This window comes from Rhineura floridana, chromosome 8 (genome assembly GCF_030035675.1).
Source record: "Rhineura floridana isolate rRhiFlo1 chromosome 8, rRhiFlo1.hap2, whole genome shotgun sequence".
Lineage (NCBI taxonomy): Eukaryota > Metazoa > Chordata > Lepidosauria > Squamata > Rhineuridae > Rhineura > Rhineura floridana.
In genome coordinates this window covers 25519336-25539725 of record NC_084487.1, presented here as the reverse complement: position 1 = coordinate 25539725, position 20390 = coordinate 25519336, and the positions used below count along the sequence as shown (strand labels likewise).

Below are 20390 nucleotides of genomic sequence, written 5' to 3'. Positions count from 1 at the left end.
ATAGTCTCCCCGAGGAGGTGTGCTTGGCGCCGACATTGTTATCCTTTCAGCGCCAAGTTAAAACCTTCCTCTTTTCCGAGGCATTTTAATTTAAGTTAACTTAATTTTTAAAATTTGTTGTAACTGATTTTAGATTGTTTTATTTTTATATGTTTTGTTGTATTATATTGTGTGATTTTATTGTATTTCTTGTGTTCACCGCCCAGAGAGCTATTGCTAGTCGGGCGGTATAAAAGTCTAATAAATAAATAAAATAATAAATAAAATAAAAGGAAAACAATTTCTTGAGATATAAAATGTTCTCATAAATGACTGGATAACACTTCAGGGAAAGCCTTCTTAGACAAAAATGTCTTCAGTAGGCCCTTAAACATTATGATACTAGGCAGTTCTCTAGTTTTGGCTGGTAAATGGTTCCAGAGAGCTAGAGTTGCAACACTAAAGGAATACCACATTTTGTTCCAAGATCTCAAAGTTTAACAAAACAATCACATTTGCACTTCTTAAAAACAAGAATACCAGGTAAACTAGTTAAACCAAAGTTTCTTCTAAAGCTCAGAAAAAATATAAATGAACTTTAATGGTAATATCATTAAGCAAGTTGCCTATATTAAAATATCTAGGCATACAAATGTAGAGCACTGGACTTTGATCTGAACAATGAAGGCAGGCAATTGAGTCAGCAAATTTTAGTCAGCAGCTGATCCTAAGATTCTTTTTTATGCATGGTGGTCATTTTCTCCCTTCTGCAATTCAAATTTACAAAGCCAAGACTCTGGCCCAACTTACTTACAGTATTCCTATTTCAATATTGGGATTTAATGCCCAAATTGAAAACGTCCAGTCTGTATTTTTTAGGAAGTGATTTGGCCTGCCTTCCTGTGTGGGGAATGCAGCTATTTATCTGGAAATGGGTATTTGATCAGTCGAATACAAGGCATGGATTGATGCCTTTAAATGGTGGCTACAGTTACACTTCCTGGCAGTTCCTGGTAGCTATCTCTTAGTGCTTTCAGATTCCTATGTCACTTGTTGGATGAGAGAGATGGAGAAGAAGCTACTTAGGCTAAGCTGTGGGCAACTATGGGCTTCAGAAGGCCCAGTTTCTTGTTCAAAGATTAATAGAGTTAGATCTACAACATTTAAGAACTGCTGCTAACAGATCTTGTTCCCCGTTACTCTATAATTGCTTTACCAACTATGGACTCACTGCAGCTTCATATCTGCATATGTTAACCATCCCAACGTACAGAAGAGCATTTACCCTTGCTCGCTTTAATGTATTGCCGTCAGCACTATTAGAAGGACGATTTAGTAAGATCCTGGTTAACGAACAGATATGTCCCTGTGGCGCTGGAACAATAGAATCTGTTGAACATATTCTTTTGTATTGTAACATGTATAAGGAATGCAGAAAGAAGATAATTTTTCCATTATTAACAGCCTTTTCTGGAAATCTCTACAACCTTGGTACTAAACTATTTAAGGGATGTGTCCTCTTATATCACCAAAAGGGTTTCTATTATGATTTCAGTGCAAATCAGGAGAAAAATGTTGTTATCCTCCTGAGGGAATTTTATAAAACTATTTTGCTCGTGTCATTTTTTTCACTATCTTTTATATGTTTTATGTAACTTTGCTGGTGTGTGACCGTAATAAATAAATACTACTACTACTATTAGTTAAACCAAAGGCCTCACTTAGTTCAGCCGATGAATGGCAGACATTCACTTACATGGGAGAAAGTAAAGGCATGCCTGCTAGCGGTCTCACTGTATGCAATGAGAAGCTACTTTTGTGTCTTCCTCTACACATGTGCCCCAGATTGCAGCCCATTTTAACTCAGCAGGAGCCACTGAGTATTGAACCATCCTTCACCTATAGAGTGCCAACCTTTCTTGTACAGAGCCATGCTCTGGGAGCTGTTTCTCACAAGCAGCAGATGAGGTGGCAAACCTGTGCCTTGTCTGTACCATATCAGACTGCAGGGGGAGAGTGCTCATGTGGGGGAATGCATCTCCATGAAAAAAAAACCCTACACATAAAAAGCTACTATTAAAGAAGAAGGCTAAGTTAGACTTTTTCTCCATTGCATTTTCTATGTGTAAGGATTTTATGTGTGTGATACAGATGAGCTTTCAGCCATGTGAATTCCCTTCTACGGTCTAAAGTGGTGTAGTATAGACACAGGTTTATCACCTCATCTGCTGTTAGAACTTTGCCAGAGTGTGATGTAATGTTGAAACTTGCCTACATGGATAGATGTTTAGTTTCAAGATATTTCCATATCTGGGATTATAGGTTATTTTTCTCCTTTAAGATGCAGCTGCTTTTGAATTGTTGAGATTAAAGGGTTCTGAAATTTGCTGTGTGGGTTCTCCTAGTAGTTTTGTTCATGAAGAATTTCCGCCCATTTTTCTTCCCTTTTTAACCTACAGTTTTGTAATGATGTAGGAGTCTTACTCCAAGATACACAGCATAGAAAATGAGATGCTGCTTCCCAACTGGTCATTAGAAGTATTACCTCAGACTTGTAAAGAGTGGGAGTTTTTCTCTTTGATTAATTCATTGGCTTTCCTTTCTATTGTGATGTGTGGCTTCCATGTTTTTTCTTACAAGTTGTCTTCTTACAAGTTGGTTTAATTGCTTGAATAAAAATGAGTTTCTTCAGAGAATAGCTTTGCCAAATTTGCAACATTGTTTTAAATACAGAAAAATAGTTCTACCTTCCATCTTACACATTCTTCACAGATGGAACACAAACTACTTCATCAATTTCTGACCAGTGATCTTTTTACGAAGCACCCATCCTAATGTTTGCTGAACCTGTTGCTTCTGTCATTTTGTAATAATTCAAAGATGCACATTAAGGTGATGATTCATTAGCCAGATTTTTAAATTAGACCCTGCATGGGATGATTTTCTAAACTCATGAGTCTAAAACTAATTTTATTGCACTAGTATTTTGAAAGAGTTGTATTAAATTCATGTGTGGCACAAGGTCGTTTAATTCAGGGATTCTGGACTTCTTCAATATATTACTTAAAGGGTGGAGCTCATAACCAGTACCCTTACAGATTATATTGGGGGTGACAGAGTGCTCTCCCATTTAAGTATGTATACTTAAAATTTCTGTAATCCTGCTTAATTGCTAAACAACCTTGCACTCCTTTGTTGATCTAGTTAGTGTCCAGTTATCAGGATATGAAACAGGCTCAAGATAGAGCTGTGACTATGCTTGTTTTGCCATGCTGAATTTCCAGCATGAAGGGAATCTTTTCTCTGGAGATCATCAACAGTCGTGTTTCCTTGCCATGACAATGTATGCCAAGCACCACCAAGGATTCACATTCCAGTCATCTCCCATACCTGTTTGGGTCCATTTCTAAGAAATGGCTCTGAAATTGAAGCCAAGTGTGCAGAGCCTTCATGTCAGCTAATTAGTAGGTGGTGTTAAAAAGATTGATAAACCCTCTGAAACCATATATGTGCACTTTACTAGTCTGAACTCTTTAAATGTCCATTTTATAAAATAATTTAGCAGAACATAGTTTTAATGAATGACGCACCAAAGAGGAATCCTGTGGTTCTGTTGACTAAATTGGGTCTTGTTCTCACAAACAGCAAAGTGGCAGTTTGTTTCTGGATTATACTACTTCAGATTGCAAGTAGAGATTTGTATGATTTAATGGTTCCCATCCATCCCCAGAACGTGGTCAGTTTTCCACGTCCAGAAAACTGGCATGTCAAACAGGCTCTCATCCTTTCTGCGAGGATGATTTTTTTTTAATATGGTGGAGCATTCAGTCATATAAGATCCAAACTGCAGTCTGAAATGGTAGTCTAGATGCAAGCACCATCTGTGAGAACTAGGCCTTAGAAGCAAAGCTACTCTTTTTGTGTTCATTGGAATAAAAGTTTGAACTGCTGCTCTTTGGTCAAAACACATCGATTACAGTATGTATAACAGGGTTCCAAGCTCCATGTAACTGTCCAGAAAGAACAAATCTGTATTTCAGGCACTGGAAAGTGTCAGTATAATGGGAAAATTCCAGATGCAGACAAGTAGGAAATTTTGCTCATTTACAGAAAATCATATTGCATTTAATTTTTGTAACAAAAACAGGGTGGGGAGGGGGAGTTGCTCTGGTCTATAGGAATTCCATCTCCCTCTCTAGGCTCCCTATCCACTTGAGTGAGGATTTAGAGTGTCTATACCTGGTGTTGTGTAATTGGAAAAGATTGGGGATTCTGCGGTTTACCGCCCGCCCCACAGCCCAGCAGTCTCCCTGCCTGAGCTGTCAGAGATGGTCTCGGAGACAGTGTTGAAGACTCCCAGACTATTAGTTCTGGAGTGGCTCAGGACTTCATGGCTACCATGATGCTGTCCCAACATCAGCCCAACACATGTGGCAGATCACACTCTGGATCGGATCTTCTTGACTGACAGGAAGAGGGTGCTCTGAAAGTAGGGGATATTAACATCAGCCCCTGGTCATGCTTGGATCAGATGCTGCTGAGTTTTAGGGTTTCAGCATCTTTTTCCCTCTGCAGAGTTGGGGTACCTATTAGAATGATCCACCCATGGAGACCGATGGAGCCAGTTGGTTTCCAGATGGTTCTGGGGGATTTTTCAACTAATATGACTAATGGTCCTGTGGAAGCCCTGGCTGATCTGTGAAATATGCAGATGGCACAGGCTGTTGAAACAATCGTCCACTTTGTATAACACAGTCGGCTCCTTGGTGTACGCCAGAGCTTAGGGCAATGAAACAAGCTGGGAGACAGCTTGAATGCAAGTGGAGAAAAACTCAAATGAATCTAATTGAACATTGGGAAGCTCTCGTTATTGTGCCTACTCAGTGGCAGTGAAGGTGGTAAAGAAGGCATACTTTGCTGCTTCCATTACATCCTCATTATACTGTCCAGCAGAGCTTTCCCAAGTTGTATGAGACATTTTACACTCTGGCCCACAGGAGGTGGAACCAACAGTGGCTGATAAAAACCAGCAGAGAGGGGACAGCTAGCCGGGCCTGGGAGGTGATTAATGCCTCCTTGTGAGAGGGGATGGTCCCTGCCTGTTTAAAGGAGGCAGTGGTAAGACCACTCATCCCTGGGCCCAGAAAATGTAAATAATTATTGGCCAATTACCAGTCTCCCCTTTTTGGGCAAGGTTCTTGAGCACATGGTTATGGACCAGGTATAGATACAGGTTCTCTTGGATGAAACTGATTTTCTGTATCCATTTCAATCACCGTTTAGGCCTGGCTTTGGCATGGAAACTGCCTTGGTCTCCCTGTATGATGACCTATGTTGGGAGAGAGACAGAGGGGATGTGTCCCTGTTAATTCTCTTTGATCTCTCAGTGGTTTTTGATACCATCAACCATGGTATTCTTCTGGAATGGCTGTCTGAGTTGGGGGTGGGCAGCACTACTTTGCAGTGGTTCCAGTCTTACTTAAATGGTTGTTCTCAGAGGGTGGTGCTTGGGGAATCCTATTCAGGCCAGTGGAACCTTTAGTATAGGGTCCCACAAGGTTCTATTGTATCCCTCATGCCATTTAATGTCTATATGAAACTGCTGTAGTCATCTGTAGTTTTGTAATATATTGTCAGCAATATGCTGATGACACACTGCTCTACTTCTCCTTTCTATTGGCAGGTGTGGCAGTGGATGTACTAAATCAGTGTCTTGCCTAGTGAACTGGATGACAGCCACTGAAGCTTAATCCAGACAAGACTGAGGCACTGGTGGTGGGTAGTTCTCTAGACTGGAAGGATGGGTTGCGGCCTGCTCTAGGTTGGGTTACACTCCCTCTGAAGGAGCAGGTACATAGTCTGGGTGTACTCCTGGTTCCATTACTGTCACTTGAGGCTAAGTGTCCTCAGTGGCATGAAGTGCCTTCCACCAGCTTCGACTTGTGACCCAGCTGCGCCCATATCTGGATAGGGATAGCCTGACTTCTGTTATCTACACTCTGGTAACCTCTAGGTTATACTACTGCAATGCACATGGGGCTGCCTTTGAAGACAGTTCAGAAACTCCAGCTGGTGCAGAACTTGGTGGCCACATTGTTGAATGGGGTAGGTTGGTCCTCACATGTAACACCAGCTCTGGCACTGCTGCACTGGGTACCAATTATTTATTTATTTATTTATTTTATTTAAAAAGTTTATATCCCGCTTCAGTTCCAAAGAATTCTAAGCGGCCAAAACAATAACATAGTGCAAACACATTATACAATATACAATATATAAAAAAATATAAATTATCTCTCACATTACAATTCAAAAGCTAACCGAAATAAAAAGGTCTTAACTTGGCGACGAAAACTAATTAAAGAGGGGGAAGAACGAATTTCCTGCGGAAGAGAATTCCAAAGAGTTGGTGCTACCACCGAAAACGATCTATTCCTAATACCAGTCCGATGAATTTGGGAAAAAGAAAGAATATTAAGGCCGGGGTCTAATGAAGATCTTAAAGAACGAGCAGGCTCATAAAACGAAATACGATTTGAAAGATAACTAGGGCCTGAACCAGATAAAGCTCTAAACATTAAAACCAGGATTTTAAACTAAACTCGATAAGAAATTGGAAGCCAGTGTAGTTGTTTTAGGAGCGCAGTAGTGTGAACTCACCAACCTGCTCCTATTAACATCCTGGCAGCCGCTCTTTGGACTAATTTCAGTTGACAAAGTATTTTAAGGGGAAGTCCAGTATAAAGCGAGTTACAATAGTCTAACTTAGACGTAACCAAGGCATGGGTAACCGTGGTTAGGTCAGAGAGTTCCAGAAAAGGGCGCAATTGGCGAACCAATTTTAGGCGGGCAAAGGCACTTCTGGAAGTTGCTAAGACATGGGCCTCCAAAGTCAAGGCCGAATCCAGAAGGACACCCAAACTACGAACCTGGGTCTTTAAAGGGAGTAAAACTCCGTCTAATAACGGTACATTCCCTATTTCCAACTTGGTTCGGTGCCCAACCACCAGCACCTCTGTTTTATCTGGGTTCAATTTCAGCTTATTCTGTGTCATCCAGGTCTTAACTGCTGTTAGACAATTATTTAAAGGAAGGATGGCATCTTTCATATCCGGAGGGAAGGAAAAATAAAGCTGGGTGTCATCAGCATATTGGTGAAACCGAATTCCAAACCTCCGGATGATCTCTCCCAGCGGTTTCATGTAAATGTTAAACAGCATCGGTGAAAGCACCGAGCCTTGTGGTACTCCGCATGACAACGGCCAGGGATCAGAGCTAAAATCCCCAAATAGTACTCTCTGTGATCTGCCCTCCAAGAAAGAGCAGAGCCACTGAAAAACAGTGCCTCCTAAGCCCATCTCGGAGAGGCGGCCCAAGAGAATGTCATGGTCGATCGTGTCAAACGCTGCTGAAAGATCAAGAAGCACTAACAAAGAAACGTTCCCCTTGTCTAACTCTCTCCGGAGGTCATCCACTAAGGCCACCAATACGGTCTCAGTTTCATGACCCGGCCTAAAACCAGATTGAGATGAGTCGTAGTAATCTGTCAGCTCCAGGAAACTCTGGAGCTGAGAGGCCACCACTTTCTCAATAATTTTACTTAAAAAAGGTAAGTTGGACACGGGACAGAAACTATCTAAACTGGAAGGGTTCAAAGAAGGCTTTTTTAATATGGGAATGACAATTGCTTCCTTTAGGCTGCCTGGAAGGTGGCCTTGTTGGAGGGAAGCATTGATCACCTCACTGATCCGGTCTGCGAGTCCCTTTCTGGACTGTTTTATAATCCAGGAGGGACATGGGTCTAGTGAACACGTGGTGGGTCTCATCCCTTCCAAAAGATTATCTATATCAGCGGGATGGATGAGCTGAAATGAGTCTAAAGTGGGCTCAATCAAACTGCTAGTTATGACCTATAAAACCATATGTGGCTCAGGACCTCAATATCTCAAGGATTGCCTCTCCCCATATAAACTAACCTAAACCCAGCATTTGTTACTTGAGTCCCTACTTTGTGTGCCCCCTCCATGGGAGGCTCAGAGGGTAGCAACTTGAGAATAGGCCTTTTCAGTGGTGGCCTCCCAGCTGTGGAATGCTCTCCCAAGGGAGGTACACCTGGCTCCTTCTCTATTCATCTTTAAGTGCCAGGTAAATACCTTCCTTTTTATTCAGGCCTTTGGTATGCTGTCTTAGTCCTTTTTGTTTGGGTTTTACATTTTGTATATTGTATTTTTTTGCATTCATTTTATATTGTATGTTTTTAAAATGTGTTGTAAATCACCTAGAGACCACTGTGTATGAGGCAACTCACAAATTAATTAATTAAATAAATACAGTTTGTTGCTGCTGGGGATGAAGTAGCAGAAATCATTGCAAGGTAATTTTGACACTACCGGTGGGGGGGGAAAATACTCTGGAGAATCTGTTATCATAGCAAGAATATTAGTAAAATTAGTATTTTTATGCTGCATTTTATTAATGTTACGTGCCCTGGGCTGTATGAGATATGGTAGGATACAAGACATGAAGAAACAATACTGTTAACAGCTATGCTGAATGTGAATATGCTTCTATAACTGCAAATATAGGGTTGCACACATGTTTGAATATTTGCTTTCCCTTTTACAGGCAAATTAAAGATCAGAATAAAAAGGTAGCAAATCTGAAGCACAAAGAACAAGTGGAGAAGAAAAAGAGTGCACAGATGTTGGAAGAAGCTAGGCGGCGGGAGGACAATCTGAATGACAGTTCCCAGCAGTTGCAGGTAACATGGAACTGCGCGTCTGGTATAGGACCATCTTTAAATTGATCTTTCTTCCTCACTTGCTTCCTTGCTTTCAGACACACTCATAATAAAGGAGTTGCTTTGTGCTTAAAGGAGAAGCTTTACCCCCACAGCATTCTGAGCTTCTGGAAGGGTGTGACCTATTAAGCTTCAGCAGTTTGATCTGTTTTATGGTAAGTGAGCAAACAGGACTTTGCTTCAGCTGTTACTGAAACAGCATTATGAACTGGCGATGAAGTTCAAGATGCTTATAGTGTCTGACTTCTGGTGCTTCTCAAAGTCTTCTTGCTTAATTGTTTTGGGATATTTGGACTTAGCTTAGTTTGTTCAGTGAAGAAACCTGAGAAGCACACATGTATCAGTAAGTATTCTTGGAGTTATAGAAATAACTATCTGTTTGTTTGGCACAGATCATTTCCTTCCATTTGACACCTGTTCATTGCACCTATTTACTCCATCCACTGACACAGTGCCATGTGGCCATAAGTGACTCCTCACAAAATATTTCACACCATGAAGTAGGTTTATTGTGACAGTTATGTGCAATACAAAGTTAATTTGTAATGGAAGCTGTGTTCAGATAAACATACTTCAATATAACAAACTTCTTCTCTGGGGGATTAACAGCTAGCATGTAGTTACTGTTTTAATCATTTAAAACCACTTTTGTAGCAACATGGATTCTCACATCAAAGTGAACTATCCACATGAAGAGAAGGTCCAGGGAAAGGGTGAAGGTACATCTGCATTCCTTATACTGTTGGCCCTTTAAGAGTCATTATATGGTAGCCAGTACACTCGTCACATTAGTGCCTTATTCATTAGATAAACTGCACACAGGCTACTTAATTTTATCAAAGTCAATTAAGTTTTTATCAGTTTAGTTGTGAGCAGAATAAGACTAATTCAAAAAACGTTATTTTTCACACAATAAAACTGTGTTTGTGTACTTCTCCTTTGACAGGAAACCTCTGTTACAACTATATAGCATTATTATTATTAATTTATTCATTTATATCCTGCCTTTTCCTTAGAACTAGGACTTAAGGCGGCTTACAAAAATTAACAGTTAAAAACATAAATAAACTATACAGGTGTTATAATTAAAATGTAATTTTTAAATTAGTTTTTATAATTTTATAATTTTTATTTGGACTCAACACCCAGTTTGTTAAAGTAATTAGAGTTTAAGGTGCTTTTAAGTATTTTCTGTGTTTTTTCTGTAATAATGTCTTACAGTTAGGGCTATTGTGCTGTACGTTTAACTTATGTGCAAGTCATAACACCAATTATGACCAGAACCTGTTGTAATGTCATGAACATGCAAGAAGGCCTTGCAAAACAAAGGAAAGGCACACCCCCATCAGTCAAACCCATGCATTACAGGTATATCTGATCTGTGCTATCCATGCATTATATAGTAGGTGATGATCTGGATCCATAACAAAAGTGCAAACAGGCACCCATATTGGATCAGGGAAATAATGTCAGGAGGACTCAGTTTGGCATATCTGTAGCCTGGGTGTTTATTTCAAGATCCTCTGTATAATTGTCAAGTTGACCATAGTTATTCAAACTATGAAAATTATACATTGCGGTGGGGAACTCTTCAAAACGAGGGATGCATGGACAACTTTCTGGGGGCAGCATTCCAGTGTTGGGTGGAGCAATGGATATGGCTCTTACTTTTCTTAGATGGTTCTATACACACAGTCCACCCTCCATACAGGCAAGCAAGAGGCATTATTACAATTCAAGGACAGATTCCAACCAGGAATAAGCACTCTGTGAGGGTACAGAGCAAGGCCAGTGAGGAACATGGCCTGTGGTCGAGGGAGCATGGCCTGGGGAGACTCCTGAGACCTAGATAAAGAAGCTTGGAGGGCTGCATCTGACCTCTGGGCTTGAGGTTTCCCACCCTTGTTATTCATAATACAGCTCTCATTCTTACCCATTTTTGCATGGTTGCATTAAACAAAAAGCTAAGTATTTCAGCAAAAGTAGCACATCCTCTACCTATCCTAAAGTGTTCTGTCTGGGTTTCTTTCTCCTGCATAATAGTATCTCATTTGAACATGTTGAAAGTCTATGGGATCACTCTTTTGTTTGGAGAACATTTTCATTACAATGACATCCTGGCTGTTCTCCACACAGAATCGATGCAACTTATCCAACACAACTGCTTTTCCTTTATTCTCTTGGGGACTAATTAGTTAAATAAAAAAGTAAGCATAGGGAGAAATAGATATACTATAAGCATCCATTGCTGGTTTTGGGGTAAGTACACAGAAGCACCATTTTCAGATAATTTTGGCTTTTGTGGTTTTGGCTGGAATTAATAATTCATTATATAGTGCTTAAAAATATGATCCCTATTTTCTTAAACTGGCCATTTGCAATCCAGCCAAATAAACAAGCTTCCAAATTCTCCCCAGTTCTTACTCCTCTGTCTGTAATAGGCATGTGGTTTGTCTCTTCCTGAGTCCAGTAACAAAGTGTTCATTTACACAGGGAGTTTCTGATGATGGAAACATGACATTTAGGAAGAACAATAAGAGGACTGGAGGAGTAGATGCTGTAGCAATGACAGTTAACTCAATTCGGCTGGACTAAAAAAGAACCAATTAAAATGGATTTATAATATTGTCCATCTTTGCTTGTCTTAAAACAGTTTTGTACAGACTTGAGAGATGTTTCTTTTACAGGAGGATAAACATTGGTCCCTTCCCCACTTCTTTACAAGGCTTCTAGTAGGTTAGTGAGCAATAGCATTTAAACTGAGTTGTCACCTAGTTTTGCATTTCCTGACTTGGAAATTCAAATCTCAGTACAGTAGCTCATAATCCTCACCATAAATATAAAGCAAACATTACAGCCTCAAGAGCTCTCCTCTTGTTCTAACTACAAAACAAGGTTTTGCACATGCTTAAGAATGTGCTTTTTAATTTTTATTTACTTTTAGTCCAAGATCTAGAAACCAATTAATGCTCACACTGAGCTAGACAAAGGGGATTTTTAGGGTTCCATTGTCTGACTGGCGGGCAAGGTCAGTGATGCTCTAATGTAGTGGAAGCAACATAAAGAGACCACTGAGAACTCTTGGGGGAAGGGGATAAGATTTATTGAATAGTTATTTAAGTGATAGTGAGTGATAATTCACCATTAATAAGTTGAACATATATTAAAATTTTTGTATTGATTACATTACAATATTAAGATGGAATTCATTGTTGCACTGCTTGATTGTTTTCTGGATTTGGCAGAAGAATCAAATTGTCCTACAGAGGTAATATTTCTGAATGGAGAAGTGTACTACATGTACTTGAATTGCAAATATTTGCTCTTTATCTCAAATGAAAAATAGAACTAGACATCCATTATGCTATGCTTTCTTGTTTCCTCATGCGTTCTGTTTCTATACAGTTGCTCAAATCAGCTTTAACCAGACACACATTCTTCTATAGAAGCAGAGACACCACTGAAGATTCTGAATATGACAGTCTGGATTCTGACATAACATAGACAACCTAATGAGTATTTTCTGTCTGCTGCAATTAGACCTCTACACTATAATTTTCAAGGACTGTCTGTTGCAGACTGGGTAGGGTAATTCTAACTCTAAGCACCTGTAACAACATTTAAAAGGTTTGATCCACACTGCTTCAGAAGATATAGAAAGTGAGCACAATCTTCTTGATGCTCAAGTAGTCACTCTATGAAGATCATCTTTGTTGACACATTCACCTGAGTAGTAGCTGAACAATTTCCCCATGTTGGACATATGCTGCTTTCTGCTCTTATCTGTTCTAATATGTGTGTATTAGCACTAACATCAAGACTTTCCTGTCATCACTACACAAGGCTTGTGCTCCTCTCTCATCAGTCGAGTATTTCTCAGTACTGAAAAGAAGCTGATAGGAACATGTACATTTGGCAGAACTTGCACTAGTTTGCTGAGGTATCATCCTCATGAAGATGGGTATCTTGCAAATGCCATGACCACCTATGTTTTTTAACAATTGACAAAATAAATAGTGGCAAACCAGGCCTCTTTCCAGATTTTTCCACTACCAGCACTGCAATTACTCAGAGCTGAATTGATAAATCAGAAACAGTAGGAGGATTCTTAGAGGAAGCTAACTTGCTGCTACTTTATTTCTTAGTGCTTATTAGTTTCACATAGTAGCTGTGACCTTTAGCAAAGCTTAGCAGACTCTTTCTGATATTAATATTACTCATGGTGGATGAGATCAATACTTGAAGTAGCATGAAACTGGGGAAAAACTGACAATGCTTATGAAAACGTCCTGTCATTTAGTTAAGCCTAAAGCACTCCTTAGATCGTTTATTGTAACAAGCATGGAATAGCAACTGTTTCATGCTTGTGTCTGAGATACAGTTTCAGAAGCAGAGAATGTTCACGTTTGTGTGAATATATTTTGGAGTCTACAGCCTGAAGATCTCTAGTTTTTGTACTACCTTTTTCAGATTTTAAGTAAGCATCTGATGTAACATTTTGGTTATGGCAACATGGCTTAAATATGTAAGACATTTCATCCTGAAGAGATTCTTTTCCTAAGCATAATGAGTGAAATGTTTCAAATACTCCTTGTTTGACACTCTGGCCTTCATCTCTTCTGCCATACTTTCTAATAGTCCCTTTGCTATATTGATTTAATGTGGCGGCGCTTCGTATCACTCTCCATATAGGAAAAAAGGAGCACTTGTCCCCAAGCAAATCACTTAACTGCAAGTTGCACTCCTTCCAATTCTCTATACTTTGCCTGTCAGGTTGTGAGCTCCTGAGAAGAAAGTCTGAAGTTTGCTGCTATACCACATCATCTGCCTACTAACCTGCTGTGGAGCTGCATGTGAATTTGCATCTTTTGCACACAATCTCTCAACTGTACTAGCTACTCTTAACACAAACAGCATTTCTACCATTGCTGATCTCTTTGTTTGCTAACTTTCCCCTTTGCGTGATGTTTACCTTCTCTGGCTCTGGCTTCACTTACAACATCTCCCTTCCTCTATGTGAATTTGTGGAATTCTATCACTGGACAGTGACTTGCAGTTAATATAGCACTTGGTTAATTTTCCCTGGCTTTTAAATCCAAACTACTTTACCTGGTCTCCTATCATTTTCCAGGACAGTCTGCATAAGAAGGATGATCGGATTGAGGAGCTAGAAGAGGCACTGAGAGAGAGTGTGCAAATTACAGCAGAACGGGAAATGGTGTTAGCTCAAGAAGAATCAGCAAGGACACATGCTGAAAAACAGGTCTGCCTACCTATAATTGCTGTTGCTATTTCAGCAACCTTATTAGGTGTGGTAACTTAACTTGTGTAGCATCATATCAGAGGATCCTAAAGCCCTTGGTGGAACTTTTATTTCATTCATTTTCAAGTACTTTTTCCCCAGATAAGCCTCTCTGAAATTGAGTCTTCCATACTGTGCCCTCATGTTCTACTAAGTAAAATATTCCTGTTTGAGAAGAGCTAGCAGGCAATGTGACTTAGCACTCTAGAGGGATTGTAATTTTGCACTTAAGCCCTTTTTAAAAAAATAGTTCTAATACCTGCTGCTTCTTTCCCCCATAACCTTCCCTTTCCATTGAAACAGCATCATGAAATATGATGGAGCTCCCCATTGTTGTTCGTTCTAAAGATTTCCTTGGCTAAACTTCTTTAACATTTCAGTGCTTTTCACACATCAGCCATAGACATTTTAAAAAATAAAAGCATTTTGGACTCAAAATTATCAAGGATTCATACAAAGGAATGGTGTACTGGATAAAATCTAATAGGAGCTGATCTTTTAAAAATAAGTCTTGAAGAAACCATCTTCAGACTGTTTTTATATCATTACAATTGATAGTGAAGGATTATTCCTTAATCACCTGCAGAATTAGAAATGCCAATGCTACCTATGCATATTTTAAAAGGGTATTATTTAAAATCTGTGAGTTACTTTTCCACTCAAAATAGGGTGCTCCAAGCAGCCTCCAACAAAGAACAAAAAAGGAAACAGCAAAGAAGTGGTTAAACAGTAACACATATGAGTAGCAGGGAAAGTATTTGACAAGAAAACCAAACAATAAAGGAGAGAAGGATTAACTAACATAAATGGCATACTAAAAAAAGGACTTGTATCTTGATGAAAGGATAATGAAGAAGAAGCCAGACAAGCTTCCTAGGGGGGGAGAGTTCCATAGTCTTGGTGCTGCAAACAAGAAGACCTATTCAGCATTCCCCCCCCTTACTTCTGACAGTAGTGGGGACGCAGAGGTCATCTAAGAGTATCATTATTGAATATTGCCTGAAAAAAGTGCCAGACCAACTTTCTCAGTGATCTTTGCACATTATGCCAGAACTATAGTTTGTTGGACAAACCAGGAGTCATTTTAGGCAGATGAAAAAAGAAACAGTGTTTTGCTTTACCTCATGCTGGTTTGGTTTTTCCCCACCTCTTTTGCAAACACCCTGTTGCTATCCTGAATGCCTTTACAGTAGGCATAAACCTCACTATTGACCAGTTGTAGAAAATGGGACAGGGAACACAAATGCTCTCCTCTTAGAACTTTGTCGTCATGCTCTAAGCCAATTCTAAAGCTTCCACTCCTTCCTGGATGCACCCCACAGAGGCGTCCTTCCATTATTTTTGCTTAACCCTTTCCTCCTCACCTCCTGAACCAAAAAAATGCACACCGCTAAACTCTTACCTGGAGTTCCAGGGCTTTTTGTGAAGTTTGCTAGTAACCCAAAAAAAGACTGGTTACCACCAAAAGAAAATGTGAAATTTCTCCATATGTGAAATTTTCAACCCCTTAGTACAACCTCCAAGGGAAATCTCCACAGCACCACCCCTTTTTAGCAATCACTAACTCTAGCCTCCAAATGATCACAACAAGGTAGATTTTTGTCATTTATTCCTGTTGGGGTCACCCAGCAAACCCAGATGGTTCAAACCCCATTTCTGTCTCATGCTGTGACTTGCAAATTAGCACCCAACTCCATGCTTTAAGTTATGTTAATGTACCCAATAAAGACTCAGGGTTTGCTTCATTAAAAAGCATTGCTGATTAAGGAGGATAACTGGTTATCATGGGGGCTTGAAGGGGCGTGCCAGAAACAGAGTTGCGTGCGAAGAGAGTTGCTAGGCCTGTGCCTGATGAAGGTTGGCTGTTTCATATTAAGTGTTGATTGGGCAGGATGGTTGAACCAGCTGCTAATCTTATGCGTGCACTGCATCTTTATTGTCACCTTGCCCAAGAAGGGCAGGGTGTAGCCCCAGGAGAACACCCCTCTCATTTCACAGAGCATGTAACACACCACAGCCATGATGGCAACCAGGTCTTCCTTAACATCCAGCAAAGTGTATCGGGACCTCCACCTTGACTTCAGCTGTCTGAAGGCATTCTCCACAAAGAGCATAGCCCTGTTTTTGGTAGTAGCTGAAGTTCGTTCTTACGGTCATTCTCAGAGCATCATGAGCCAAGTTTGCAATGCAAAAACCTTGTCCATGTGGATGACCAGATGTATTCATTTATTTATTTAAAATATTTCTATCCCGCCCTTCTACCCTATAATAGGGCACTCAGGGTGGCTTACAATAAAATTGAACATGTACATAATAAAATTCTACACAATAAAAATCACAAAAACAAAAATGTAAAAATTAACATAGAAGGCATAAAATCAGTGTCAGTCTCTACCCTCAGTCCTTCCTAAAGGCTCTCCCGAACAAGATCATTTTTAGAAGTCTCCAGAAAACCATCAGGGAGGAAGCAGATCGGGCTTCTTGGGGTAGGGTATTCCAAAGCTTGAGGGCCACAGCTGAAAGGCTCTCTCCCATGTGCCTGTCAGTCTAACATCTTTCAGAACCATCACTTTGAATTGGGCCCGGAAACAAATTGGGAGCCGGTGCAGTCAATAAAGCACAGGGGTGATATGCTTCCTGCGCCGTGCTCCAGTTAACATTCTGACTGCTGCATTTTGGACCAACTGTAGTTTCCAAATCGTTTTCAAAGGCAGCCCCACGTAGAGTGCATTACAGTAATCAAGCCTCAATGTCACCAATGCATGTGTCACTGAGGCCAAGTGAATGCTTCCAGGAATGGACACAGCTGGAAGACCAGTTTGAGCTGGCCAAAAGCAATCCTGGCTACCACAGCCACCTGATATTCAAGCAGCAGGGCAGGATCCAGGAGGACTCCCAAACTGCGGACCGGCTCCTTCAGGGGAGTGCAACCCCATCCAGAATACATTGCAACCCTTTCCCTGGTGCAGTTTTCCCCTTGACCAGCAACACTTCCATCTTATATGGATTAAGTTTCAGTTTGTTAGCCCACATCCAGCCCTTCACAGCCTCCAGGCACCGGTTTAGGTTGAGCACTTCCTCCCTGTAATCAGGTGGTAGGGAGAGATAGAGTTGAGTGTTATCCGCATATTGATGACATTGTACTCCAAATCTCTGGATGACCTCTCCCAGCGGTTTCATATAAATGTTAAAGAGCATGGGAGACAGAATGGAACCCTGCGGTACCCCATAGGCCAACAGCCAGGGGGTTGAGTAGTCTCCCAGCACCACCTTCTGGGTCCTGTCCATCAGGTAGGACCAGAGCCATTGTAAAACAGTGTCTCCCAATCCCATCCCAGCTGGACGGCCCAGAAGGGATACCATGGTCGATAGTATCGAAGGCCGAGAGGTCCAGCAGCACCAACAGGGATGCACTCCCCCTGTCTGATGCCCGGCATAGGTCATCAAGCAGGGTGACCAAGGCAGTCTGTCCCATGACCAGGCCTGAAGCCTGATTGAAAAAGGTCTAGATAGTCTGATTCATCCAGGAAAACTTGGAGCTGAGCAGCCACTACCTTCTCAATCACCTTGCCCAAAAAAGGGAGATTAGAGACTGGGCGGAAGTTAAGATCCGCAGGGTCTAACAAAGGCTTCTTTAACTAAGGTCTTATCACAGCCTCCTTCAACAATGTTGGCATAGAACCTTCCCTGCCAACCAGTCAAACACTCCCTCTCTGGCAGATTTAATAAACTAGGATGGGCAAGGGTCAAGAGAACAAGTAGTGGCCCTCGATTGTCCCAGAATCCTGTCCACATCCTCAGACTTTACAAGCTGAAGAGTATCCATAGAAAAATGACCAGAGGAAGCCTCAGGGAAATCTGGCGCAACTGTAGTTAATGAGGAGTCCAAGTCAGTCTGAATGCAAGCAACTTTATCTGCAAAGTGCCTCACAAACATGTCACAACAAGCAACTGAGGGCTCAGAGTCCAAAAGACCCCAGACCACCCGGAAAAGCATTGCCAGATAACACTGAGCAGACGCAATGGTGGCAGAGAAGTGAAGTTTCTCAGCTGCCATCACCCCCACATGATAGGCTCAAAAATGAGCTCTAGTCTGTGTTCGGTTGCAAGCAGATTTGAGTTTTTCTCCATCATCGCTCTAGCCGTCGTCCCTGCCTTTTCATCAGGCCCAAGGTTTGAGTAAACCAAGATGTATTACTGGCCTTCCCTGGTGGGAGAGGATGCTTTGGAGCAATAGTGTCCACTGCCCAGGTCACCTGCGTATTCCGGAGATTGATCAGGGCTTTGGCAGTATTGCCAGCCATGCTGGGAATATCCCCCAGAGCATTCAGGAAACCATCTGGATCCTTGAGTCTCTGGGGGTGGACCATCTTAATCGGCCCTTCACCCCAGCAAAGGTTACCGGGGGCATGAGTCTAAACCTTGTCAGGTGGTGATTTGTCCATTACAACGGAGTCATTAAGAATCCCTCCGCCTTCATATCACCTTCTTCCTGTCCTGAACAAACACAAGATCAAGTGTGTGTCCTGCCACATGTGTTGGTTCAGATGATATTAGAGACAGCCCCATGGTTGTTATGGCAGCCATGAAGTCCTGAGCTTGACCTGTGAGTCTAACCTCGGCATGTATGTTGAAGTCACCCAGGACAATCAGCCTTGGTAACTCCAACACCAATGCCGAGACCAGCTCCACCAGCTCAGGGAGGGAGACTGTTGGACAGACGGGTGGACAGGACACTACCAGAATCCCCACTCTATCTCCCTGATCCAACGCCAGGCACCCACACTCAAAGCTGGAGGTGTTAGGGACAGGGTACCTGACAGGAGAGATAGATTTCCTGCAGACAATTGCAACCCCACCTCCCCATCCCCTGGATTCAAGCAGCTGGAGTGCCACAAAACCTGGTGGGCAGAGCTGGAAGAGACCTACTCCGCTTTGGTTATTTAGCCAGGTTTCGGTAATGCAAGCAAGGTCAGCACATTCATCCACGATTAAATCCTGAATTAAAGTGGTTTTATTAGTCATTGACCTTGCATTCATCAGCAGGATAGTAAGATCCAGGGAGTTCTCAGCATAACTACCAGTGTCCTGAGGTTTGGAAGGGGGACCAGAAAGGATGCAACGATGTCTTGTATCCCTTCTCCTGTAACAGCCAGTCTGCCTCCCACCGCTGTTACATCCCCTGCCCAATATTACCTCAATGGCAGGCTCCCGACTACTCCTACCCCATGTTAAAAGAAGCCTGATACTGATTTTTTTTTTTTAAAAAATAGTTAAAACAAATGAATAGAGGTGGCTGTTATGAAGGGGAGCTCTCTTCCCCACCCCCTGGCAGTTGTTCTCTCCCTCGTTAGCCCCAACTGGCTTCAGCTGGCACCCAGGCCTTGCAGGGAGTAGCAGTTGACACCTGAGAAGCCTGCAGATGGAGTTTTGCAGGAGGCCACAGCAGCAAGGTATAGGTTCTGCTGGGTTTCTCTCACCTTCCTCCTGCACTTGGGACATTATTGACCAGCACCAGTGACCCTGAAAAGAAGGCATCCATTACTGGTTTAGGAGATGTTTTAGAAGATTATCATGTTCTGGCTTCACTTGCACATGTCAACATATACATCCAAGAACTTCCCTTTAGTATCTACCACAGCCTGAAATACCATGGTCTAGAAACACTTTTTCATTGTAATATTCTAGGCTATGGATTCAGGGGTGGAAAATATGAGAGCAAGCCATTGCACATTTTCTTTTTTTCAGGATATGGCACAGCATAGTGTCATGTCACTGGAGTGTCATTGGAGTGATCTCCTCTGCCACCTTATTAAATGTTGTGCAAGACATATTTAAGTTCTCCATTCCTCCACATCAAACATCAACAGCCAAACCAACTGTTTTCAAGATGGCCCACATCTTCATAGTAATCACAATTACAGAGTTCAACTAGTCTTCCTTGGTAGTGGTCATGACACCGCTCGGAGATTGGGGAGGCGTGCAACACTGGTGTAAGAGGTGGGATTTTACCTCACCCATCTCTCCAGGCGCTGGGAGCCCCTCTTGGACTTGCACTCCCACCTCAGGCTTCTCCTCCTGCACTTTTTCTTGCACAGCCATTTCTCTAGGCGTTGGGAGCTCCTCTAGCACACACGCCTCCAACTTTTCCTCCTGCACTTTCTCTTCCACAGCTGGCACACATAGGGTGAAGAAATCCATTAACAGCTGCTCTTCTCCAGCCTCTAGCTCACCTTTCTCCAAGGCCTTTTCTTCCTCCTGCAATACTACCTTAGCAGCAGACTCACATGGAGCAGAAAAATCTATCAG

General features: G+C 41.7%; 1 protein-coding gene across 8 annotated transcripts in view; it reads left to right on the top strand.

Moving 5' to 3' along the window:
* The window catches only part of ERC1 (ELKS/RAB6-interacting/CAST family member 1), a 319311-nt gene that overhangs the window by 129486 nt on the left and 169435 nt on the right, over window positions 1-20390 (top strand). For all 8 annotated transcript variants that reach the window (XM_061638638.1, XM_061638637.1, XM_061638636.1 and 5 more), the window contains 2 exons: window positions 8605-8740; window positions 13911-14042. In XM_061638638.1, coding sequence (XP_061494622.1) covers window positions 8605-8740; window positions 13911-14042 — 268 coding nt within the window. The remainder of the gene's footprint in view (window positions 1-8604; window positions 8741-13910; window positions 14043-20390) is intronic.